The sequence below is a fragment of the Eschrichtius robustus genome, chromosome X (assembly GCF_028021215.1).
Source record: "Eschrichtius robustus isolate mEscRob2 chromosome X, mEscRob2.pri, whole genome shotgun sequence".
In the NCBI taxonomy this organism is placed as follows: Eukaryota; Metazoa; Chordata; class Mammalia; order Artiodactyla; family Eschrichtiidae; genus Eschrichtius; species Eschrichtius robustus.
In genome coordinates, this window is record NC_090845.1 from 9249498 (window position 1) to 9269730 (window position 20233).

General features: G+C 40.3%; 1 protein-coding gene across 10 annotated transcripts in view; it reads right to left on the reverse strand.

Moving 5' to 3' along the window:
- Positions 1-20233, reverse strand: part of ARHGAP6 (Rho GTPase activating protein 6) — a 489264-nt gene that overhangs the window by 79018 nt on the left and 390013 nt on the right. For 9 of the 10 annotated variants that reach the window (XM_068534002.1, XM_068534008.1, XM_068534006.1 and 6 more), the window contains one exon: positions 5483-5642. In XM_068534002.1, the coding sequence (XP_068390103.1) occupies positions 5483-5642 (160 nt within the window). Of the gene's footprint in view, positions 1-5482; positions 5643-17474; positions 17542-20233 lie in introns of those variants that run through there. The other variant, XM_068534010.1, reaches the window with a different exon arrangement.

The window sequence follows — 20233 nt, forward strand, 5'->3', positions numbered from 1 at the left end:
AATAAATTCCTACAGTCATCCTAACGTGGCAAAGAACAAAAATGTGAGCTTGAGTATGTTTCCATTTTCATTGTACTCACTATCTCATTAGGCTTGGTATCATTTCTTTAGGTTCTAGGCCCTGGCAACTATTTATTTTCCTGAGTAAATTATTCATACAGTGAAGATGACCCTGTTTAGAACCTCCACTTAGGGGTTTACATGGAAGCAAGTGGCTACCCTTGGACCAAAGCTGCCATCATAGCACTCAGCACCAGCCATGCATTTGAAGGATCTTGGTAAATATTCAATGTCTATAATCATCTGCCCAAAGCAATAGTTTCAGAACTCTTTGGTGATGTCTGTTTTTTTCCACCGAGCCACACAGTTCCTTCTCTCCTTCGTAAGTAAGAAATTATTTGTAAACCATTAGCTCCTACTTTGATGGAAAATATCAAAATAACTCCTGTAACCCAAACATCTTTGAATATCTTGATAGAACAAATCTTTCCCTGAATGTACTAGGACCCACATAGTCTCATAAATAAGCAATGGAGACAGAGCTTCTAGCAGATAAGTTTTATAAAATTCTCTGTTTGGTAAAGGCTATTTATTTAGTGGACTCTATAAAAAGCAAGAACAAAGAGAAACATCAAATTAACTGGACTTAAAAACAAAGCTACAAAGAATATTTTTTCCTTGGTATCTCATCTGATGTGCATCCAATCTGGTTTTCACATAACTTTTTAGAGTCATCATTCCCTTCACGATAAATTTGGTTTGCCAGAAACATTTCTATGAAAAATTTTTCTTAGGAACTGAAAGAACATCTGTTCTTGTAAAAGGGATACAGGACGATTGGGCCCCACCTGGGCCACCTTGTGAGTTAATGGGGAGGTGAGGGCAGGCCTCATCTCCACCCTAAAACCAAACCAAGACAAGATGAGGCAGAATGAGAAGGTCTTAGGGAGAAGCAGCAACCTGGCCTGATGGTGATTAGCACTCATTTTTCACCCATTGCCAAAGGGATTTTCTTCTTACTTGACCTGAGGATCTCTGTGTTACATTAGTATGAAAAGATATAACAGGGGTAGGAATTTCCTCCTGGAAGGAACTGGCTGCAGTTGTGGTGTCAAGTAGCATATGATGAGAAAGTCAAGGGAGCCAGGCATCAGTCAGTGAAATGTGCCTGTCCACCAGCCGCTTGGCCTAACCTACCTCTCCCTTCTCCTGAACTCTTTCATGACCTCCAGCAGAGTCTGAGAGTCCAGCTTAAAGAATGAAAGTGGCCCCTCTTGCCACTTCTATTTAACGCAATATTGGAAGTGCTGAACACAGCCATCAGACAAGGAAAAGAAATAAAAGGCATCCAGATTGGAAGGGAAGAAGTAAAACTGTCACTATTTGCAGAGGACATGATACTTTATATAGAAAACCCTAGGGACTTCCCTGGTGGCACAGTGGTTAAGAATCCTCCTGCCAATGCACTGGACACGGGTTCCAGCCCTGGTCCGGGAAGATCCCACATGCCGTGGAGCAACAAAGCCCATGCCCCACAACTACTGAGCCGGCGCTCTACAGCCCAAGAGCCACAACTACTGAGCCCATGGGCCTGGAGCCCATGCTCCGCAACAAGAGAAGCCATCGCAATGAGAAGCCCGCACACCGCAACGAAGAGTAGCCCCTGCCCACTGCAACGAGAGAAAGCCCGTGTGCAGCAATGAAGACCCAATACAGCCACGAAGAAAGAAAGAAAGAAAGAAAGAAAGAAAGAAAGAAAGAAAGAAAGAAAGAAACCCCTAAAGCCTCCACCAACATACTATTAAAACTAATAAATGAATTCAGTAAAGCTGCAAGATACAGGATTAATATACAGAAATCTGTTGCTTTTCTACACAGTAATAACAAACTATCAGAAAGAGAAAGTGAAAATCAATCCCATTTAAAATCACATCAAAAAGAATCAAATACTTTGGAATAAACTTAACCAAGGAGGTGAAAGACCTTTACTCTGAAAACTGTAAAACACTGATGAAGAAAATTGAAGATGATACAAAGAAACGGAAAAATAGCCTGTGCTCTTGGATTGGAAGAATTAATATTGTTAAAATGGCCATACAACCCAAAGCAATCTACAGATTTAATGCAATCCCTATCAAAATACCCAAGACATTTTTCACAGAACTAGAGCAAATATTCCAAAAATGTATATGGAACCACAAAAGACCTGGAGTTGCCAAAGCAATCTTGAGAAAAAAGAACAAAGTTGGAGGTATCACTCTCCCAGTCTTCAGACTATACTACAAAACTACAGTAATCAAAACAGCGTGGTACTGACACAAAACCAGACACATAGAGAGAGACAAGAAATAAACCCACACACCTCTGGTCAATTAATCTATGACAAAGGAGGCAAGAATATACAATGGAGAAAAGACAGTCTCCTCAATAAGTGGTGCTGGGAAAATTTAACAGCTACATGTAAATGAACGAGACTAGAACATTTCCTCACACCATATACAAAAATAAACTCAAAATGGATTAAAGACTTAACTATAAGACCTGAAATCATAAAGCTCATAGGCAGAACACTCTTTGACATAAATCGTAGCAATATTTTCTTGGATCTGTCTCCTAAGGCAAAAGAAGTAAAAGCAAAAATAAACAAATGGGGCCTAATTAAACTTTTTTTTTTGCACTGTAAAGGAAACCACTGACAGAATGAAAAGACAACCTATGGAATGGGAGAAATAATTTTTGCAAATGATATGATCAATAAGGGGTTAATATCCAACATATAAAAACAGCTCAACATCCAAAAAAAAAGCCCAATTTAAAAATGGGCAGAAGACATGAACAGACGTTTTTCCAAAGAGGAAATGCAGATGGCCAAGAGGCAGATGAAAAGATGCTCAACGTCGCTAACCATCAGGCAAATGCAAATCAAAATCACAATGAGATATCACCTCACACCTGTAAAATGGTTATCATCAAAAAGTCTACAAATAACAAATCTTGGTAAGGATATGGAGAAAAGGAAACACTCCTACACTGTTGGTGGGAATGTAAATTGGTACAGCCCTGTGGAAAACAGTATGGAGGCTGCTAAAAATAGAAAACTAAAAATAGAACCACCATAAGGTCCATGAATTCCACTCTAGTATATATCTGGAAAAAAAAATTCAAAAAGGTACATGCACCCCAATGTTCATAGCAGAATTATTTACAATTGCCAAGATATGGAAGCAACTGAAGTATTCACAACAGATGAGTGGATAAATAAGATGTGGTATATATATAGAATAGAATATTACTCAGCCATAAAAGAATGAAATTCTGCCATTTGAAGCAATGTGGATGTACTTAGAGAATATTATGTTTAGTGAAATAAGTCAGACAGAGAAAGACAAATACTGTATGATATCACTTATATGTGGAATCTAAAAACTAAAACAAATGAATGTATATAGCAAAACAGAAACAGACTCACAGATACAGAAAACAAACTAGTGGTTACCAGTGTGGAGCGGGAAGGGAGAGGGGCAAGACTGGGGTAAGGGATTAAGAGATATAAAGTACTATGTATAAAATAGATAAGCAACAAGGATATATTGTACAGCACAGGGAATTATAGCCATTATCTTGTAATAACTTTTTTTTTCAACATCTTTATTGGAGTATAATTGCTCTACAGTGGTGCGTTAGCTTCTGCTGTATAACAAAGTAAATCAGCCATACGTATACATATACCCCCATATCCCCTCCCTCTTGCGTCTCCCTCCCACCCTCCCTATCCCACTCCTCTAGGTGGTCACAAAGCACCGAGCTGATCTCCCTGTGCTATGCGGCTGCTTCCCACTAGCTATCCATTCTACATTTGGTAGTGTATATATGTCTATGACACTCTCTCACGTCGTCCCAGACCACCACTCCCCCTCCCCGTGTCCTCAAGTCCACTCTCCACGTCTTATCTTGTGATAACTTTTAATGGAGTATAATCTGTAAAAATACTGAGTCACTTTGATGTTCACTTGAAACTAATATAACATTGTAAATCAACTATACTTCAATTTTTTTAAAAAAAAGAATAAAAGTGGCCCTAAGAGCCGTCATCCAATAAAAAATTCTGTGTGGTCACTGTTTCTGTGCTACTCTTTCTAGCCAACAAAACCAAGCCTCCTACTACAGAGGTAAATTGCCCAAGCTCACACGTGACCAGACAAGTCCTCATATTCTGGTCTTCAGACTCCCAAGCCAGTGCCCTTTCCATCAGACACAGGTGAGCCCAGAAAACAGCTCCACCAACACTGCTGTTGATGGAATGTGAGCACATGCGTTCATGTGTATATTAAGGTTGCTCAGCCTCTACACTTGGGCCCTTGGGCCCTGACAATGCTTGCTGTGGGGGACTGTCCAGTGTATTGCAGGATGTCTAACAGCATCCCTGGCTTCCATCCAGTAGATGTCAGCTGCATCCTTCCTCCAAGCTGTGAAAACTGAAAGTGGAGCCAGACATTGCTAAATTTTACCTGGGGAATGGGGGAAAACCATCCCTGGTTGAGAACTACATATCTATGTGTATGTGTGTATATATGATATGAATGATTTTGTGAATATTCATGAAGCATCCCCTCAACTCCCTAAAAAAAGAAAACAAAGGAGAAGTTCTGCAGATACTGAAATCTTCCAAGGCAATCTTCTAGCTTTCAGATGCTTGCTATCGCTCTCCTGCTTTCCTTTAAGTTTTAGGCACAGCAGCCAATGTTGCGTTTTTGTGGCAGGTTTACTCTATTTGTATAACATCACAGCTTTTCCCTTCACCTCAAATTACCTTTCGGCTACACACAAATACACATTAAAAAGTACCTTTATAGAAGATAGTCAACATTCAGAAACAGGCTTTACAGATCAAAGGATTTCAAATACATGCTTCTCATCTTTACCAGAATCAGGATCTGTGTTTGTAAAAACATCAGACAACCAGGCCTGCACTGGCTCCAGTGTCATAGTGGTGAACCCCAACAGAGACAGGCCAGGTGAAAGACTGGATAAAAATGAGTTAACATTGGTATAATCACTGATTCTGAGTTTGCATAAGGTCAAATGAGAAGTTTAACAGATTGTTAAAACATTCTTTTCAACTGGTTATTTTGAAATCATATTGAGATAGACATCGTTTTTCTTCTAACCCTTTAAGTTGACCTTTCTGAAACTTCTTTTTAACTGGTTGTGCTGAAGCCACGTAGACCGTTGAGATACACATGGCTTTCCCCTTTAATGCCCCAAGTTGATCTTCCCTTTAAATACACATATTAGTCGACACGTAAACTGTCCCACTTGAACACATCTTTCAAAATGGATGCCAGTGCCAGCCAGTGACCCAGAAGCTATAGCTTCCTTCCTGTGTTAATAGTGGGGCTGAGAGGACTCTGCAGCTTGGGGCTCTGGCAGAGCAGATGTTTGACTTCCAGCATCCCCCATGTGATGGCAGATGGGGCCTTACCTTTGGGAATGGTGATCTGACAGCTCAGGTCACAGTCCTGCTGCAGCTGATAAAAAGCCACTTCCTGCAGCCGGGCTCGCTCCAGCTCTGAGAGGCTCTGGATGGGGACTGACCTCAGCCGTACGCTGCGACCCGACATACTGTTCCACGTGAAGTCACCCTGCAGATCAAGGGGAAAAACATCAAGGGTCACAGAGTAATCTACGACTCACAAGCCTCAGCCTCTCTCTCAATCGGTCATAAAGTCAAGCACACTTCATTTTTATGTTCCCAAATTGGCTCTCAATCCCTAAAATCAAATCCACTCTTACTTAACTGTGGATTTACTCAGTCAATTGCAAACATCAAAATCTGGCGTATCTGCTAGGTCATCTGATCCCATAAAATGATGCAAAGAAAACTATGTGGAAAGATGCTTCAAGGGTCCTGCCTCCTCTCTTTTATGGGAACACATGGGAACTTTTCGCTTTTTATTTCTCAGTAACAGGAAGAACTACTGCTAATTGCCATTGTGCACACTAGACATAGGAGGGTAAACGTATATTGATAGCCTACCGTGTACCAGCAATGTGCCAAGGGCTTTTTAGTTACTTCCTCTATATAATAATACAATCTAGTATATTTGTTATATATGACACAATATATTATTATTATATATAATTCATACTTACGATACATTATTGTAATATATACTTAGGATACATTATGTTGATATTATAGTAATATATAGTATGTATAAATATAATATAATATAATATAGATGAAGTTGAGGCTTAGGAAGGTTAAGTAATTTTCCCCAAATTGTAAACCTTACAAGATTTGAAACTAACCAGGACTCGAGCTAAAAAATCTTAGGCTTTTAAATTCTATGCTAAATTGTAACCACTGAGTTTCTATTTATAGCAGTCTAATGAGCTATTTTGATCACAGTAAGTATAGAGATATGATCAATAAAAGCTACATATATTTATAGAGACGTTTGATGCTAAAATACTCCACATCAAAGAATCAAAGCAAAGATTCCCACAATCCTGAGTCTATTTGTGTGCTCACATACACACCTCTGATTTCACACCTCTGAGAGTGAATATCTCTACCCTTGATGCAGACAGTGAGAAAGTGATGACCTAAGAAACAATACTTCACAATCCTCTGAAGCCCAATGTCCCCTCACTGAGGAGGAATTCCTGCGTATCACAGATATCAACCAGGGCACAACAGCTTTGAAGAGGTATCTACTGTTTCCTTAACGATCAAGAAAAATTCTGGGAGAAGGAATAGTGCTGGGCCCTACAGACACCGCCAGGGACTTCTTGTGGATGTGGGGAACATTTAAGGAATCCCAGAAGACTTCACCATCCTCATTATTCACCTTAAAGAAGAGAGACAGAAAGGCTGGCCCCAGCGACTGCTAAGACACCTTTGTTCCCTACTGGTAGCAAATTCCTGCCTAGAAGGTTCATTCCAAAGAGTGAATGGCACTATGTTAATTCTTTGAAATTTTTTTCCTCTTTATCTGGGATTTCATTGATTTATTTGTTCATTCATTTAACAAATGGAGATATCATACTCTAGTAGGGGCAGAAAATAAACAAGGGTAAGTAAAGAATATAGCGTGTTAAGTAATGATAACTGCTAAGGAGGCAACAAAAAGCAGGGAAGGGGCCAGCAGTGCGAGGAGAGGACAGGGATTTACATTATTAGGTGGAAGGGCTGGGAAAGACCTCACAGGGAAGTCCAGGCTTGAGCAGAAGTTAAAGGAGATGAGGAATTTGTTTGTTTGTCTTCACACCTGTGCATTTGCATCCAGTGGATGATGAGGAGGACTACCAGGGGCCCAGGAGGGGCCCAGGGAACAGGATGTGGGAACGGGTCAGGGCCGAGGAGTGAGTGAGTAAATCTAGGCAAAGGGGGTAGGTTGTAGTCACATTTGGTGAACTGAAGAACATTCTTCCAGGCCCAGTGTATTTTGGATTTTTTTCTTTTTTTTTTGGTATAGCTGGACTAACCACAAGTTTAGACAGGAACTGGGGACTTAAGTCTTGGGTGTACCTCTCACTCACACCCTTTAAGCTTAGGGCACCACAGGTACAGTACCAGTGAATTGCTTTCCCCTCACCCCAAATGGGAAGTTCCAGATGAGTTGGTGATTTTTAAATATGAAGTTTAGGTATCTAAGGGAGCCCGCTGCTACTTGAAGTGTCAAAATGGAATTACATATCTATTCTTTAAATGCATTTAAAAATATGCCCTCCGATGGGCTCTAGTATCTGTAGCAGGGGTTGGCTATCTTTTTCTGTAAAGGGCCAGACAGTAGATATTTCAGGATTTGTGGGCCATGTGGTCTCTGTCAAAACTACTCAGATCTGCCCTTGTGGCATGAGAGCAGCCATAGACAGTTTATGAATGAATGGGTGTGGCTGCGTGCCGGTCAAACTTCATTTACAAAAAATAGGTGGAAGGCTGGATTTGGACACTGGGCTACAGTTTGCCAACCTCTGAACAATAGCTCATGACTGAAATAAAATAAATCAATCCCTAGAAGACACATTTTATTTTTATTTAGTATGACGTCCTGCATGATTAATTCAAACAAAATTCAATGAGCACCTATTACATGCTAAAAACAGTACTAAGCTTGGGATTATCAAAATGACACCACAGTCCTTGTTTCTAAGGAGTCAAATTTTGGTAGGAAGAACACACTTAGTCCATGAAATACAGAGATTATGATACTAGGAGTAAGTACCAAATGCAATGGGATGCCTAGGAGAAGAGGCTTTGACATCTATCTGGGGATCAAGGAAAGCTTTATAAGAAGGCAGTGTTTCACAGGAGACCCGTAAGTTGAATAAGAGGGGTAAGGGTTTGCTCTGTAGAAATGCAACATTGGAAAAAACAGTAGGTGCCAAGGCAAATGAATTTGAGAGAACGGCCTTGTTTGGGGGAAATTACAAGGCTAGAAGGAAGGAAATAGCAGGAGGCGAAGCCACGCAGAAATCAGGGCCATATCCTGGAGGGCTTTCTCGGCAGGCTTTGCAAAGTAGATTGGATTTTATTCAGCAGGTGATGGCTAGTCATTAAGGAAGCTTGAGTAAGAGAGGAACATGATCAGATTTGCATATGGGAAAGATGACTGGAAACACATTTCTAAAGGAATTGAGGGAGGGCGCAAGCCAAAGATGCAGAGATAGAAGAGACACTGGGCTAGGTATGACGCTGATTCAAATTTGAACAGATAGGGAGATACTTAGAACCACAGAGATGCTTGCGGACAAACTGTATGTAGTGGAGGGTAGGGAAGGAGTAATCTAGGATGACTTAAACATTTCTGGCTTGAGCAACTGGGAGGATGGTACACTAAATCACCAAGATGAGGAAGAGCAGAATGGGATTAGGTTTGGCGGGGGGGAGAAGAAAGATGTTCAAATTTGACATTTTGAAAGTGATATTTTATCTCTAAAAAATAAATAAATAAAACACATTACCAAATCTGGCAAAACAGAATCAGGCCAGTTTACATCTTTCTTGAGCCTTCATTTTCTTCTCCCAACTAAAACAGTTGCAACGCAATCAAGTAATACATAGTTCTGGAAACTGTTCACAAATGACTACACTTAGCATGATAAAAAAGTGAAGTGTGATGCTTTAAATTTCTCTGAGCCCATTATACATCATAGCCCATGACTCTTCGTAGACTTTTTAAATTCTTTGGTAAATTTGGAATTATCAGCCAAAAGAGAGAAAAGGCTTGGTCTATTTGTAATGACTTGAATTTATGGAGTTGTTGTCTCCCAAGACTTTAGTTCTTATAGCAGCTGATGGCTCAGGAGAAGGCTACAGCCAAATCCCAGAAAGAGAAAAGAGTGTGGTGCTTTCTTGAAAGCAGGGCAGCTGCATTGATCAGGCTTTGGAAGAGTCATTTCACAAAGGAGGTAATACCAATTGGTCCCCAGAGCCAATTGGTTCTTAAACCCATCCTTAGCACATGGCTGAAAAAACAATTTTCTTGGGAGAGAAGGTCATCAAATAATTAACAAAGAGGGACTTCAAAGATATCTCCAAAGCTACCTATTATCAAATGTGTGGCATCTTAAAAAATATCAGTTACATTTTTGATTATGGGTAATGGACCAAGTTGCTTCATAATCCATTTTATACCACAAACTTGAATAACTAAAGCCTGAAGTGTTCATACAGACCTGGAAAAGTCTGTATGGGCCACTCCAGTTCATCACTCTCCACCCTCCACCATCTCATTGTCTTTTGCCACCTGCCAATCAGCAGTCATGAATACATCAAATAATCTGCATCTTCCCCTATGTCCCAATTTTCTCACCGCTCCCAATCTATATTTCTACCATTGTGAATTTTAATGATTTTTTTTTTTCAGATTAAGCACATGCGATTTCAACAGGTTTTTTAAAGTTGGAAATATGTGAGGTCCATTTTGGGGAAATTATAAAATTAACACAATTAACTGACAGGTTAAAACCATATTCATTCATAGTATCTTGGGATAAAGTCAGGAGGTATCAGTGACTGCCCTAAATGACATAGAACAGTGTTCTTCATTTTTATTTTTATCCTTAATGCAATATAGGCATTTTGAGAATCAAGAGGCCTAATTTCAGAGGCAAGCGCACACACAGTCAAGGAAATGTCACAACACAATGGCTGGGAAACTCTGCAAACATGTCTTAAAACTACAGTTGTATTGCTTTTTAAGGCGTGATAGTTTAGTGTTGGCTCACAATAAGTTACTTGGTCGAATGCATCCACATTCCTAATTTCAGTCCACATCATCTTTTAAAATTAATTTGTTTAAAGAGCCCTTTCTCAAAACATTCACCCAAGGTTTATGCAAATTATCCCAAGGTTCAAATCAGAGTATTCGCAATGAAGTACCTAGAAGTCTAAAATCTAATATCAGCCTGTTTCTCTCCCGCCTTCTCACCTCTCCCTTCAGGTTGCTACAGCTGAGGACAGAGTCCCCAGATGCGGCACCCGTGGGAACCACACAGACCAGAGTTGCGGGGAGTCGCCGAGCAAATCCATGAGGTTTCCACATCTCCTCAGTTGCCTCTTTCTAGAATTCCTAGGGGTCACAGTGTTTCTGTGCGTAAAATATGTTTGCCTTTATATTACGAAAATTGTCAAATATGAGCAAAGAAAGAGATTAGACTAATGACCTCGCAGAGGTTCTGAGGCAGGTGTCTGCTCTGCAGTTGAGCACCCATTTTTTTTTTTTTTTTTTTTTTTGGTTTCCTGATTGACTGACCCATGCAGCCAGGATTGAGAACCACTGCGCTCAAGGGTTGATCAGATTCAGGTTGGGTTGTAGTAAGTCTGCTGTTCCTAGAAAATTCAAGAAGTTCACCACCAAAGAAAGATGCAATTTTACCACAATATGTTACTTTTTGAAACAAAATGTGAACTTTAAGACACTCAGGAGTAAGCATGATCTGCTTTCGTTTATTGAACAACAACAACAACAAATGACTTGAACCAGACACTCAGAGTCTAAAGCCTATACTCTTAGCCACTACAATATCCAGGCTGGTGGATACAAAGCTTGAGAGATGCCCTTCAGCCTGCATTTTGTTCTGCAGAGGTAGAGAGAAGTGTAGTATGGAGTTACTGGATAGAAGGTGTGGCAGACAGAATAATAAGATAGCCGCGTCTTAATTCCTAGAACCTGTGAATATGTTACCTTACCTGGCAAAAGGAACTTTGCAGATGGGATTAAGTTAAAGGATCCTGAGATAGGGAGGTTATTCTGGATTATTCAGATGAGTCCAACCTAATCATAAGAGTCCTTACCAGAGAGAGGCAGAGGTGGCTCTGTGTGTGTGTGTGTGTGTGTGTGTGTGTGTGTGTGTGAGAGAGAGAGAGAGAGAGATTGATTTTAAGATACTAGGCTGACAGCTTTAAAGACGGAGGAAGGAGCCATAAGCCAAGAAATGCAGGCAGCTTCCAAAAGCTGGAAAAGGCAAGGCACAGATTCTCCCCCAGAGCCTCCAGAGGAATGCAGCCTTTGATTTTAGCTGAGTGAGACTGACCTCCAGAACTGTAAGACATTAAATTTCTGATGTTTTAAGTTTATGGTAATTTGTTACATCAGCAATAGGAAATGTAACAGAGAAGCAGTAGGAGGGAGCATTAGAAGAGAAGGCTGGTGAAGGTCAAGGGGATCAGAGTTCAGATGAGGATAAGCTCCCAGACACTTAAGAAAGTAGGTCTTGACCTCCCATCAGATTTTTATCTCCCTCTTTCCTGGTGCTACAGTGCTGCTTCATACTATAGGTACCACCACCAATGATTTGAGCTGGAGAGGTTCCAAGATTGGAATTTTGAAAGCACTTTCCCCACTAAATAGAATTTTAGAAAGTTATACATAGTAAATATTTCAGGCTTGTGGTTCATATAGTCTTTGTCACAGCTACCCAGTTCTGCCAATGTAGCACAAAGGCAGCCATAAACCACATGTAAACAAAAGTTCCAATAAAGTTTTACTCACAGACACTAAAAGTCTAATCTCATCTAATTTTCAAGTCACAAAATATTATTCTTTTGATTTTTTTCAACCATTTAAGAATGTAATAACCATTCTAGGCACGTAGGTCATACAAAAACAGGCAGCAGGCTGGATTTGGCCCACTGGCTGCAGTTTGCCAACCCTTGATATAAAGAGATTGGGATCATTTAGGACCCTACGCATACTTATTTAGCATCTACTACCATGTGGCAGAGACCCAGTCCCTAGCACTCTGCATCATGAGCTACGTACATCAGCTAGATTCATGAGGGCAAGAACCTTGTCTGGTTTACTAACCTGGGTGTTCCCAGTATCCAAGATAGTACCTGGCAATTAATTATCACTGAAGAATAAATAATTCACAAGCAATAAATATTTGTCAGTCCAGGGACTACATGAATCACGTACATCATGAGTTCAATAAGAAACTGGAAACTAACCAATTCGGGTAATATCGTATCTATGAGGGAAAATGTCTTCTGGATTTGAATAAACTGCTAAGAAACAGTCTTTTGAAACAGAGCCTGTTGATGAGCCCCAACATGCCAGTATATGCGGGCAGAAAATAAGCATAAAAATATCGGACCTGAGGAATAATGAATCTCTGACACTCACACTCATATATCAGATCTCTTATGAGCAGGAAGACACAAACACAAAGGTCAGTGTTGCCCTGTGACCCTCATCACATGGGCCATGAAGTAATAAACAAGCACCCAGAAGCGTGCCAAAGCCCACCAGCACAGCCTAGGATGTGTTTCTGGCTGTTCCTGAATTCTCAAATGCACATTCCAGTCCAGCATTTTTCTTTGGTGACTGTTTATCTCGTAAATGGATGACTCATTTTAAGGCTCTCTGGATCCAGTTTTTGAGTGGTTGTCATAGGACTTTTTTTTTTTTTTAGATTGAAAGTGGATGATTTCTAATTTGTTTCAATTTCATAAATGTGAGGTTGAAAGTGACCCAATGTTTCTGGATAGACAAAAGCCCTTGATAGTTATAAAAATATCCTTTTTATTTTCGGGTACTATGGGACAGCGTTAATAAAAGGTAACAATACGATACAAAAGGATATAGCACAGTGGTTCTTGGGGGTGATTTTGCCCTCTCAGGGGACATTTGGCAATGTCTGGAAACATTTTTGGCTATCATGACTCTAGGGTGGGGTTTCCTACTGGCAACTAGTGAGTAGACATCAGGGATCTACTCAACATCCTACAATACATAGGACAGCCCCCTGTGCCCGCAATAAAGAACTATCTGCCTCCAAATGTCCACAATGCAGAAATCGAGAAAACCTGGCATAGCGTAAGTTGGGTCTGCTGTTAGGCCCAAATTACACACAATCTCCTCAAAATGATGGTGTCAGAAGACATTAACACTCATATGAGTTTTGTTTATCATCAAAGGCATGCACCATGCACTATATACTCTTATGCATGCTATGCATGATAATGTATATTATACATGTATTATTCTGTATATTATGGAAATAAATAAGCAGAATCATAGAAGTTATTTAGAACTAGCATTAAGAAGCACAAACAACACAAACCAATTTAAAAGAGGCACACAAAAAAAGCCTCAATACAATAGAATCTTGATCAACTGGAGAACAACTCACCGAAAGCATTAACTAAAGAGATTTCCTTCCCACCAGAAGTATATGTCTCCACATTTAGAAAAAAAAAAAGATGCAAAAGGCAAACTGAAAAACCAACCATCTAATATCTGTGATTTATTCAGAAAGGTCATTCTTTTGAGCTAAATTGCATCTTTACAAACAGACTTGATTTTTCCCATGAAATAAAATTGATTGAAATACTTTTGGTTTTGGTCTATACCACATTGTTTTATTATGTCCTTGAAACTAATCTCTAATTGCAGCATCTCTTTAACCTCATCCAACTGTAAACTTACCAAGGCCCAGTGAGCCAACAAGAAGTGATGCAAGGCTGCTCACAATATGGCCTGCAGACAATTCTTGTAAACGTGCAGGTTTCTGGGCTCTAAGGAAGATTTAGGGAACTAGGGTCACAAGGAATGGGGCCCAAGTACCTTCATCATAAACCAGAATCCTCGGGTGATTCTTATCTTTGCACAATAAAGATTGAGGCCCACTGGTATGGTAGTAAAGACTTGGATTCAAATAGCTATGAGCTCTTTGGCAAGATTCAGAACATCTCCAAGCCTCAGTTTTCTCACCAATAAGATGGAGCAAAGAAAAAGACTTAACTCCCAGGTTTGTAATGATGGTATGAGACAATGCAAGTGAATTTCTTGCAGAGTGCTTATTAGCGCCCAGCAAGCCCTAAATATGTGGTAAAGTTATAATTAATTTTAATCATCATTCCTCTAAATTTGCGTCCCCTTTTTAAACCTGGCAGTTTTAGTGACACCAAAAACTCTTAAGAAATGTGTGTTGAATTCATGAATACATGGTTCCACTATGTGTAAGATGCCTTTTCTACGTGTTTACAAGCCAGCCAGCTGGATTGTGGTTCCATATAGGTGAGACGCAGAAGCAAAGACCAGATCAGTAAGTTAAGGTCTGAAAAATGGCATGCCATTTAGATAAACCATGCCAGGGGCTGAATTTCTTTTGTTTTCTACTGTGGCCAGCTGTCATTTATTAATAATTAATAATTGCTGAAGCATGGCATAAGTTTAAATACCAGGCTCACAACCAACATTTCTGAAAAGGGCTGCCTAGTTCTTTATAATTCCAAAATAAACACATCTCCAATGACAAGGAACTCCCTTCCTCATGAGCTTCCGGGCAAAGCCGAGGGTATCTGCATAGCTGTCACACCCCTGTTTGGACTCTTAAAAGAGGTTATTCCTTTATGAACTCAACAAAATAACATTTGCTAATTCTTCTCTTGATTCTTCAAGCACTCCTTCTCAACAGATCTTTAGGAAGATTTAATACTTCTATATTGTATATGATTTTTGTTTTATTTATCTATTCTGGTCCTTTTTTTAAAAGCAGAAATTTTAGAAAAGTCTGAACGTTTGGTTGGTATAGCAGTGCATTTTAACCTTTTGCCTTAGTATATTCGCTATCGATTGCTACATAAGGGGTACCAAAATATGTTAGAGTAACATGATGGAAAAATGCGCCTCACTCATTCAACAAATATTTAATCGGCACCTTCTATAGGCCAGGCACTATTCTACGTACCGTGGATTCACTGGTGAACAAAACAAAGAGCCCTACCCTCATGGAGTGTCTAGGCCAGTAGAGGAAACTGATAAGAAACAAACATAATAAATGAGTAAATTACACAGCAAGTTACAAGGTGATAAGGCCTAGAGAAAAAGAGAAGGTAGAGGAGTGTGAGGGGAATCAGGAGTGCTGGGAGGGTTTCCAGGGCAACCTTGCCGCGAATGTGATATTTGAACAAACTCTTATGGAGGTGAGGTAATGAGGCAGATTTCAGGAGATGAGCATCCCAGGCAGGGGTGAGTTGACACGGGGGCAGCTTGGGGCAGTGGCTAAAAGCAAAGGTTGGCAAGCCAGGCTGCCTGGGCTTGAATCCCAGTTCTGCCACTTTCCAGCCATGTGGCTTTTAGCAAGCTTATTTTCTCTCCCCATGCTTTGTTTTCCTAATCTATGAAATGGGGATGATGACAAGCCAGGGCTTGGTAAACTACTGCCTGTGAGCCAAATCCCATCTACTGATTGTTTTGTAAATAAAGTTTTATTGGCATATTGCCACAAACATTTCTTTAGGTATTGTCTACGACTGCTTTCATGCTACAGCGGAGGAGTTGAGTGGTTGTAACAGAGACTGTCTGGCCTGTAAAGGTGAAAATATTTACTATCTGGCTCTTTATAGAAAAAGTTTGCTGACCCCTGTACTAGACTAAAAGTAAAGGCACATCTATGATTAGGATTTGTCTTTGGGATCAACATTTTCCTCCTCTCCTAAGATTTTGTTCCTCTGGGCAACATCCCAAAGAACCTGTAAAGAGATCATATGACACAGTAAGACTTGGGGATATTGTAAAGTATGTAAAAGCTAGGGTGAAATAGAAGTGGTTATCTGCAAATGGACTATTTATCTGGATTATTGATAAACCAAAGTAGAAATGAACATTGTCAAACCCGGTGCTGTGCTACCACCACTCAAAAACCAAAAAAACAACACCAAAAAAACCCAAACATCATTCGTCACACACATCTTGTTTCCAGTGGAAAGAACCTTTCCAATGGTTGGCATAGAGGGGAAAACAGCCACATATTCGAAGTTCCCAAAGGCAAAAACGTCAGAACAAAAGGCAAATTTCATTTCTGTGTGTCCCTAGTTGAATTGTGGACTTGTCTACCAGCCACCAATTTAATTTTGAGTTTTAAGCTTCACTTGACTCTTGGATGGGGAAGAGGTAAAAGAGCCTGCACAGATCCCAAGAGTGTGGAAAATGGAAACAGTTACAAGAATTAGAAACTTCTCAATGACAGCTCTAGCAGCTGATAGTTTTGCTTGTCTTTCTATAATTAAACTTAGTTCACTGAAATTAGAACGACAGACCTCCAGAGATGGACTGGACCTTGGAGATATTGCTAACTACTCTGCTAGCTACTGTTCTAGGTCCTTTATTTATATTAACTCATGTAATTCTTGCAACAACACTAAGGACTATGTTACCATTATTACCCCCATATTTCAGATGAGGAACTCTTAAGTGACTTGTCAAGATCACACACCTAGTAAATGGCAGAATTAGAATTTGAAGCGTGGCTGCAGGTTCCAGAATCTAGATGGTAACTATCATAGGTATTTCACCACTTCTCCTGATAAGTCAATCCAACCCCTACCTTTACAAAGAAGCAAAGCAAAATCTAAAGAAGTTAGGTGACTCTGCAGTAGCAGAGTGGGATCTGGGTGGTAAGGGTCACATTCTGCCTTTTTCCACCACCGAGTCTTTTCATTCTGAGACATAACCCTATAATAGGGTAAACCAGATGATTTAAAAATCCAGAATCTTAAGGTTTTCCTCTTTTTAAAAGCAGAGCACATTCGGTTTATGATTAGCCTTATCTAATATCTGAGCTGTTCTCCAAAGCCCATATTTATCAGAGCCACGGCAACTAAAATGTTGCCCGAAGTTCAAGAAGTCTAGAGGGGAAGATAAGCCACTTTACCCTTTCAGACCTGAAAAACAGCCTGCGCTGAATCTTTGGAGAAATCAGCCCAGTTCCATTTCATCACGGCATGCTGCTTCCTGGTCCAGGTTGCTCATTTCGAGCTGCTCCAACATTATCATTCAGTCTAAAAATAACGTTCTCATAAATCTCTATTGGCACAGACAGTACTTAGCTGTCACACATCTCAGACACTGATCAATCCACTTTTCTTCCCACATCACAAGACAAATGTGGAACAATCACAACATTTTATCACAGTAATCTGGAAAAGAAATAGAAGTATAGATATTTATATTGCTTACCCATGAATTATATTCAGCTGTGTCTTTGCTGGCCTCTCTAATTTCACTGAACTAAGCTTGTAGTAGGAACTTGAGTCTGCTTGAAAAAAATTATTTTTTTTGGTGAAAAATGCATCCTGAAATGGCAGATTGCAACGAGTGTCTGAGAAATGGCCCAGCTGGCAGAGCTGTGACTCCCACGATACCTTTTGTTGCCAGAGACCTCCGCTACCATGAGTCTTGGGGCCAAAAAAATGCAATCTTTTCATCGGACCATTGAGATGTTCATGTCCCTTCAGAACAGAGGCAGGCTGTGCGGCTGAGTGAGTGAGTGTGTGAGTGTGTGAGTGTGTGAGTGTGTGTGTGTGTGTGTGTGTGTGTGAGAAAGGCAGTGCTAAGGGGGAGGGACAGAAAGAAGGCAAAGAAATTGAAACTGGATTTCCTGCTTTTTATTTTCATAGGACTATACTGAAGAGATATTCTGGAGTTAGAAAAGGATTCCTCTTAAAAAAAAAAATCCCCTTTTCTGCAGGGATCTACAAATGGTAATTGGATTGTAACTGTGCAAACTGTCCTTATTAGGAATCAACCAAAGAATGACGGAAGCCTCGGGTAAAACCCCTGACAGCATGATAAGGCACATAGGGTGCTTTCTTTGTTTAAGATAAATTCTCAATTCTTAAATTACATTTTAAAAACACTGCCTTCTTCCTTTTTCTAACACTAGAAAAAACCATTAAAAAACAAAACGGTTTCATTCTCCTTTATTCTCAAGTACAACACATGCTCTGAATTTTACGCTCTTTGTGGAACAATAGTCCTTGAGAAATTGTTCATTTCCTGAACAGAGGGTGTGGAGGTCAGAGTGGGTGTAACCACGTGGCCATGTTTAAGAGGGTGCAGGTTGCGGGTGGAGGTGGCGGGGAGATAGCCATGAAGAGCAGAGAGAAAAGGAAAGATTTAAAACATATCCTGACCACTAATTACCTTGATCTCCATGTATTCCACATGGCGCTGAACCAAAACTAACTCAAAAAGACATCTTTGTTTTCCAGTCAATATGAAGTTATAGCCCTCTTGTGGTCTCAAGTGAATTCCAACAAAAGAATCACTGTGATCATAATTGACAAACTGAGAAATGATTTCATGGAAGACCTTACTGACTCAAAATTTAGGGACCCGGTACATTTTTTTACTAGGATTCTGTGAGGTTAATCATCTCTTGATGTAAGCCACACATAGCTTCTGTTGCTGCTGGTATTTAGTAAGAGGAAAGAATTTAAAAACAATAAAATACGTCAGATGGTCTTCTTTACTAGAACAATTACACTTAAAGAGAAATTCAGAGTAAAAATTTATCTGTTACGGCATATACCTTCGCCTCCACTACCCTCAAAACTCAGATGCTGAAAAGAGTCATCGGGGCTTCCCTGGCGGCGCAGTGGTTGGGAGTCCGCCTGCCAATGCAGGGGACACAGGTTCGATCCCTGATCCGGGAAGGTCCCACATGAATCAGAGCAACGAAGCCCGTGCACCACAACTACTGAGCCCACGCGCCTAGAGCCCGTGCTCTGCAACAAGAGAAGCCACAGCAATGAGAAGCCTGTGCACCACAACGAAAAGTAGACCCCTCTCGCCGCAACTAGAGAAAGGCCCGCAGGCAGCAACGAAGACCCAGTGCTGCCATAAATAAATAAATAAATAAATAAATAAATAAATAATAAATAAAATTTAAAAAAAAAGAGTCATCATTCCAGCAGATAATCAATATGGTTCATGTAATCTGGATACTCATTTATGGAATTTAGACCCTCAATTAAAGTTATTTAATATAACATTTCACATGAGATTGATAAAAACCTGGAGACAACACCTCTCAGAGCCACATGTGGTAGTCCCAGGCATGGACCACACCTCTCAATATTCATGCCCTAGTGTCCCCTGCTCTTCAGTCCTGACTGGCTCTGTGATCTGCTTTAGCCAATCAAATCGGGCAGAAACGATGGTGAGATAATTCTGGACCTAAGACTTAAGAAGGCCTGACAATTTCTGCTTTTCCATTCTTGGGACCCTTGAACCACCGCATCATAACCGTGGCTACTGTACTGGAGAGACCATGTGGAGAGGCCACATGCAGAGTGAGAAGAGCTTAGCTGTCCCAATGTCTCAGCTAAATCCAGCTCCCAGACAACCTCCCAGGTGAGTGAAGCCTTATAAGTGACCACTGTCAAGGCCAGCAGAAGTGTCCAGCTGAGCCCAGGTCAGATTGCAGAAACGTTCGCAAATAAAACGGTGGTTGTTTTAAGCCACCAAGGTTGGGGTGGTTTGTTATGAGGCAGTGAATAACCAAATCAACATCTTCTTGTGTTGAAGATAGTGGAGCCACAGGATGAAACAGCCTGGGTCCTTGAATCCTTGTTTGGAACACAGCTGCCCCACCAATCGTAGACACTATGAAAATATGAGTGAGTAACAAACTGTATGGTGAGATTTGGGGATGTATGTGATATGGCAGTCAACCTCACCTTCCTTAACTTCTTTTGTACACACAGATCACAGTTCTAAACAGTCTGAATCTGGAGTCCTACCCCTGGAACCTCTCATGTACTTCTCCCCACTGAACGACATGGCAGGTCATTCCTTCACTTTCTACGTTTTCACGTGGAAAGAGAGTAGCTGCTCAACCAGATGATAAAATAAAAACTATTCTTTATAAGTCATTTTGCAGAACATGTAGAAAGTCTTTTATGAACAAGAGGATAAATATATGTTTAATGACA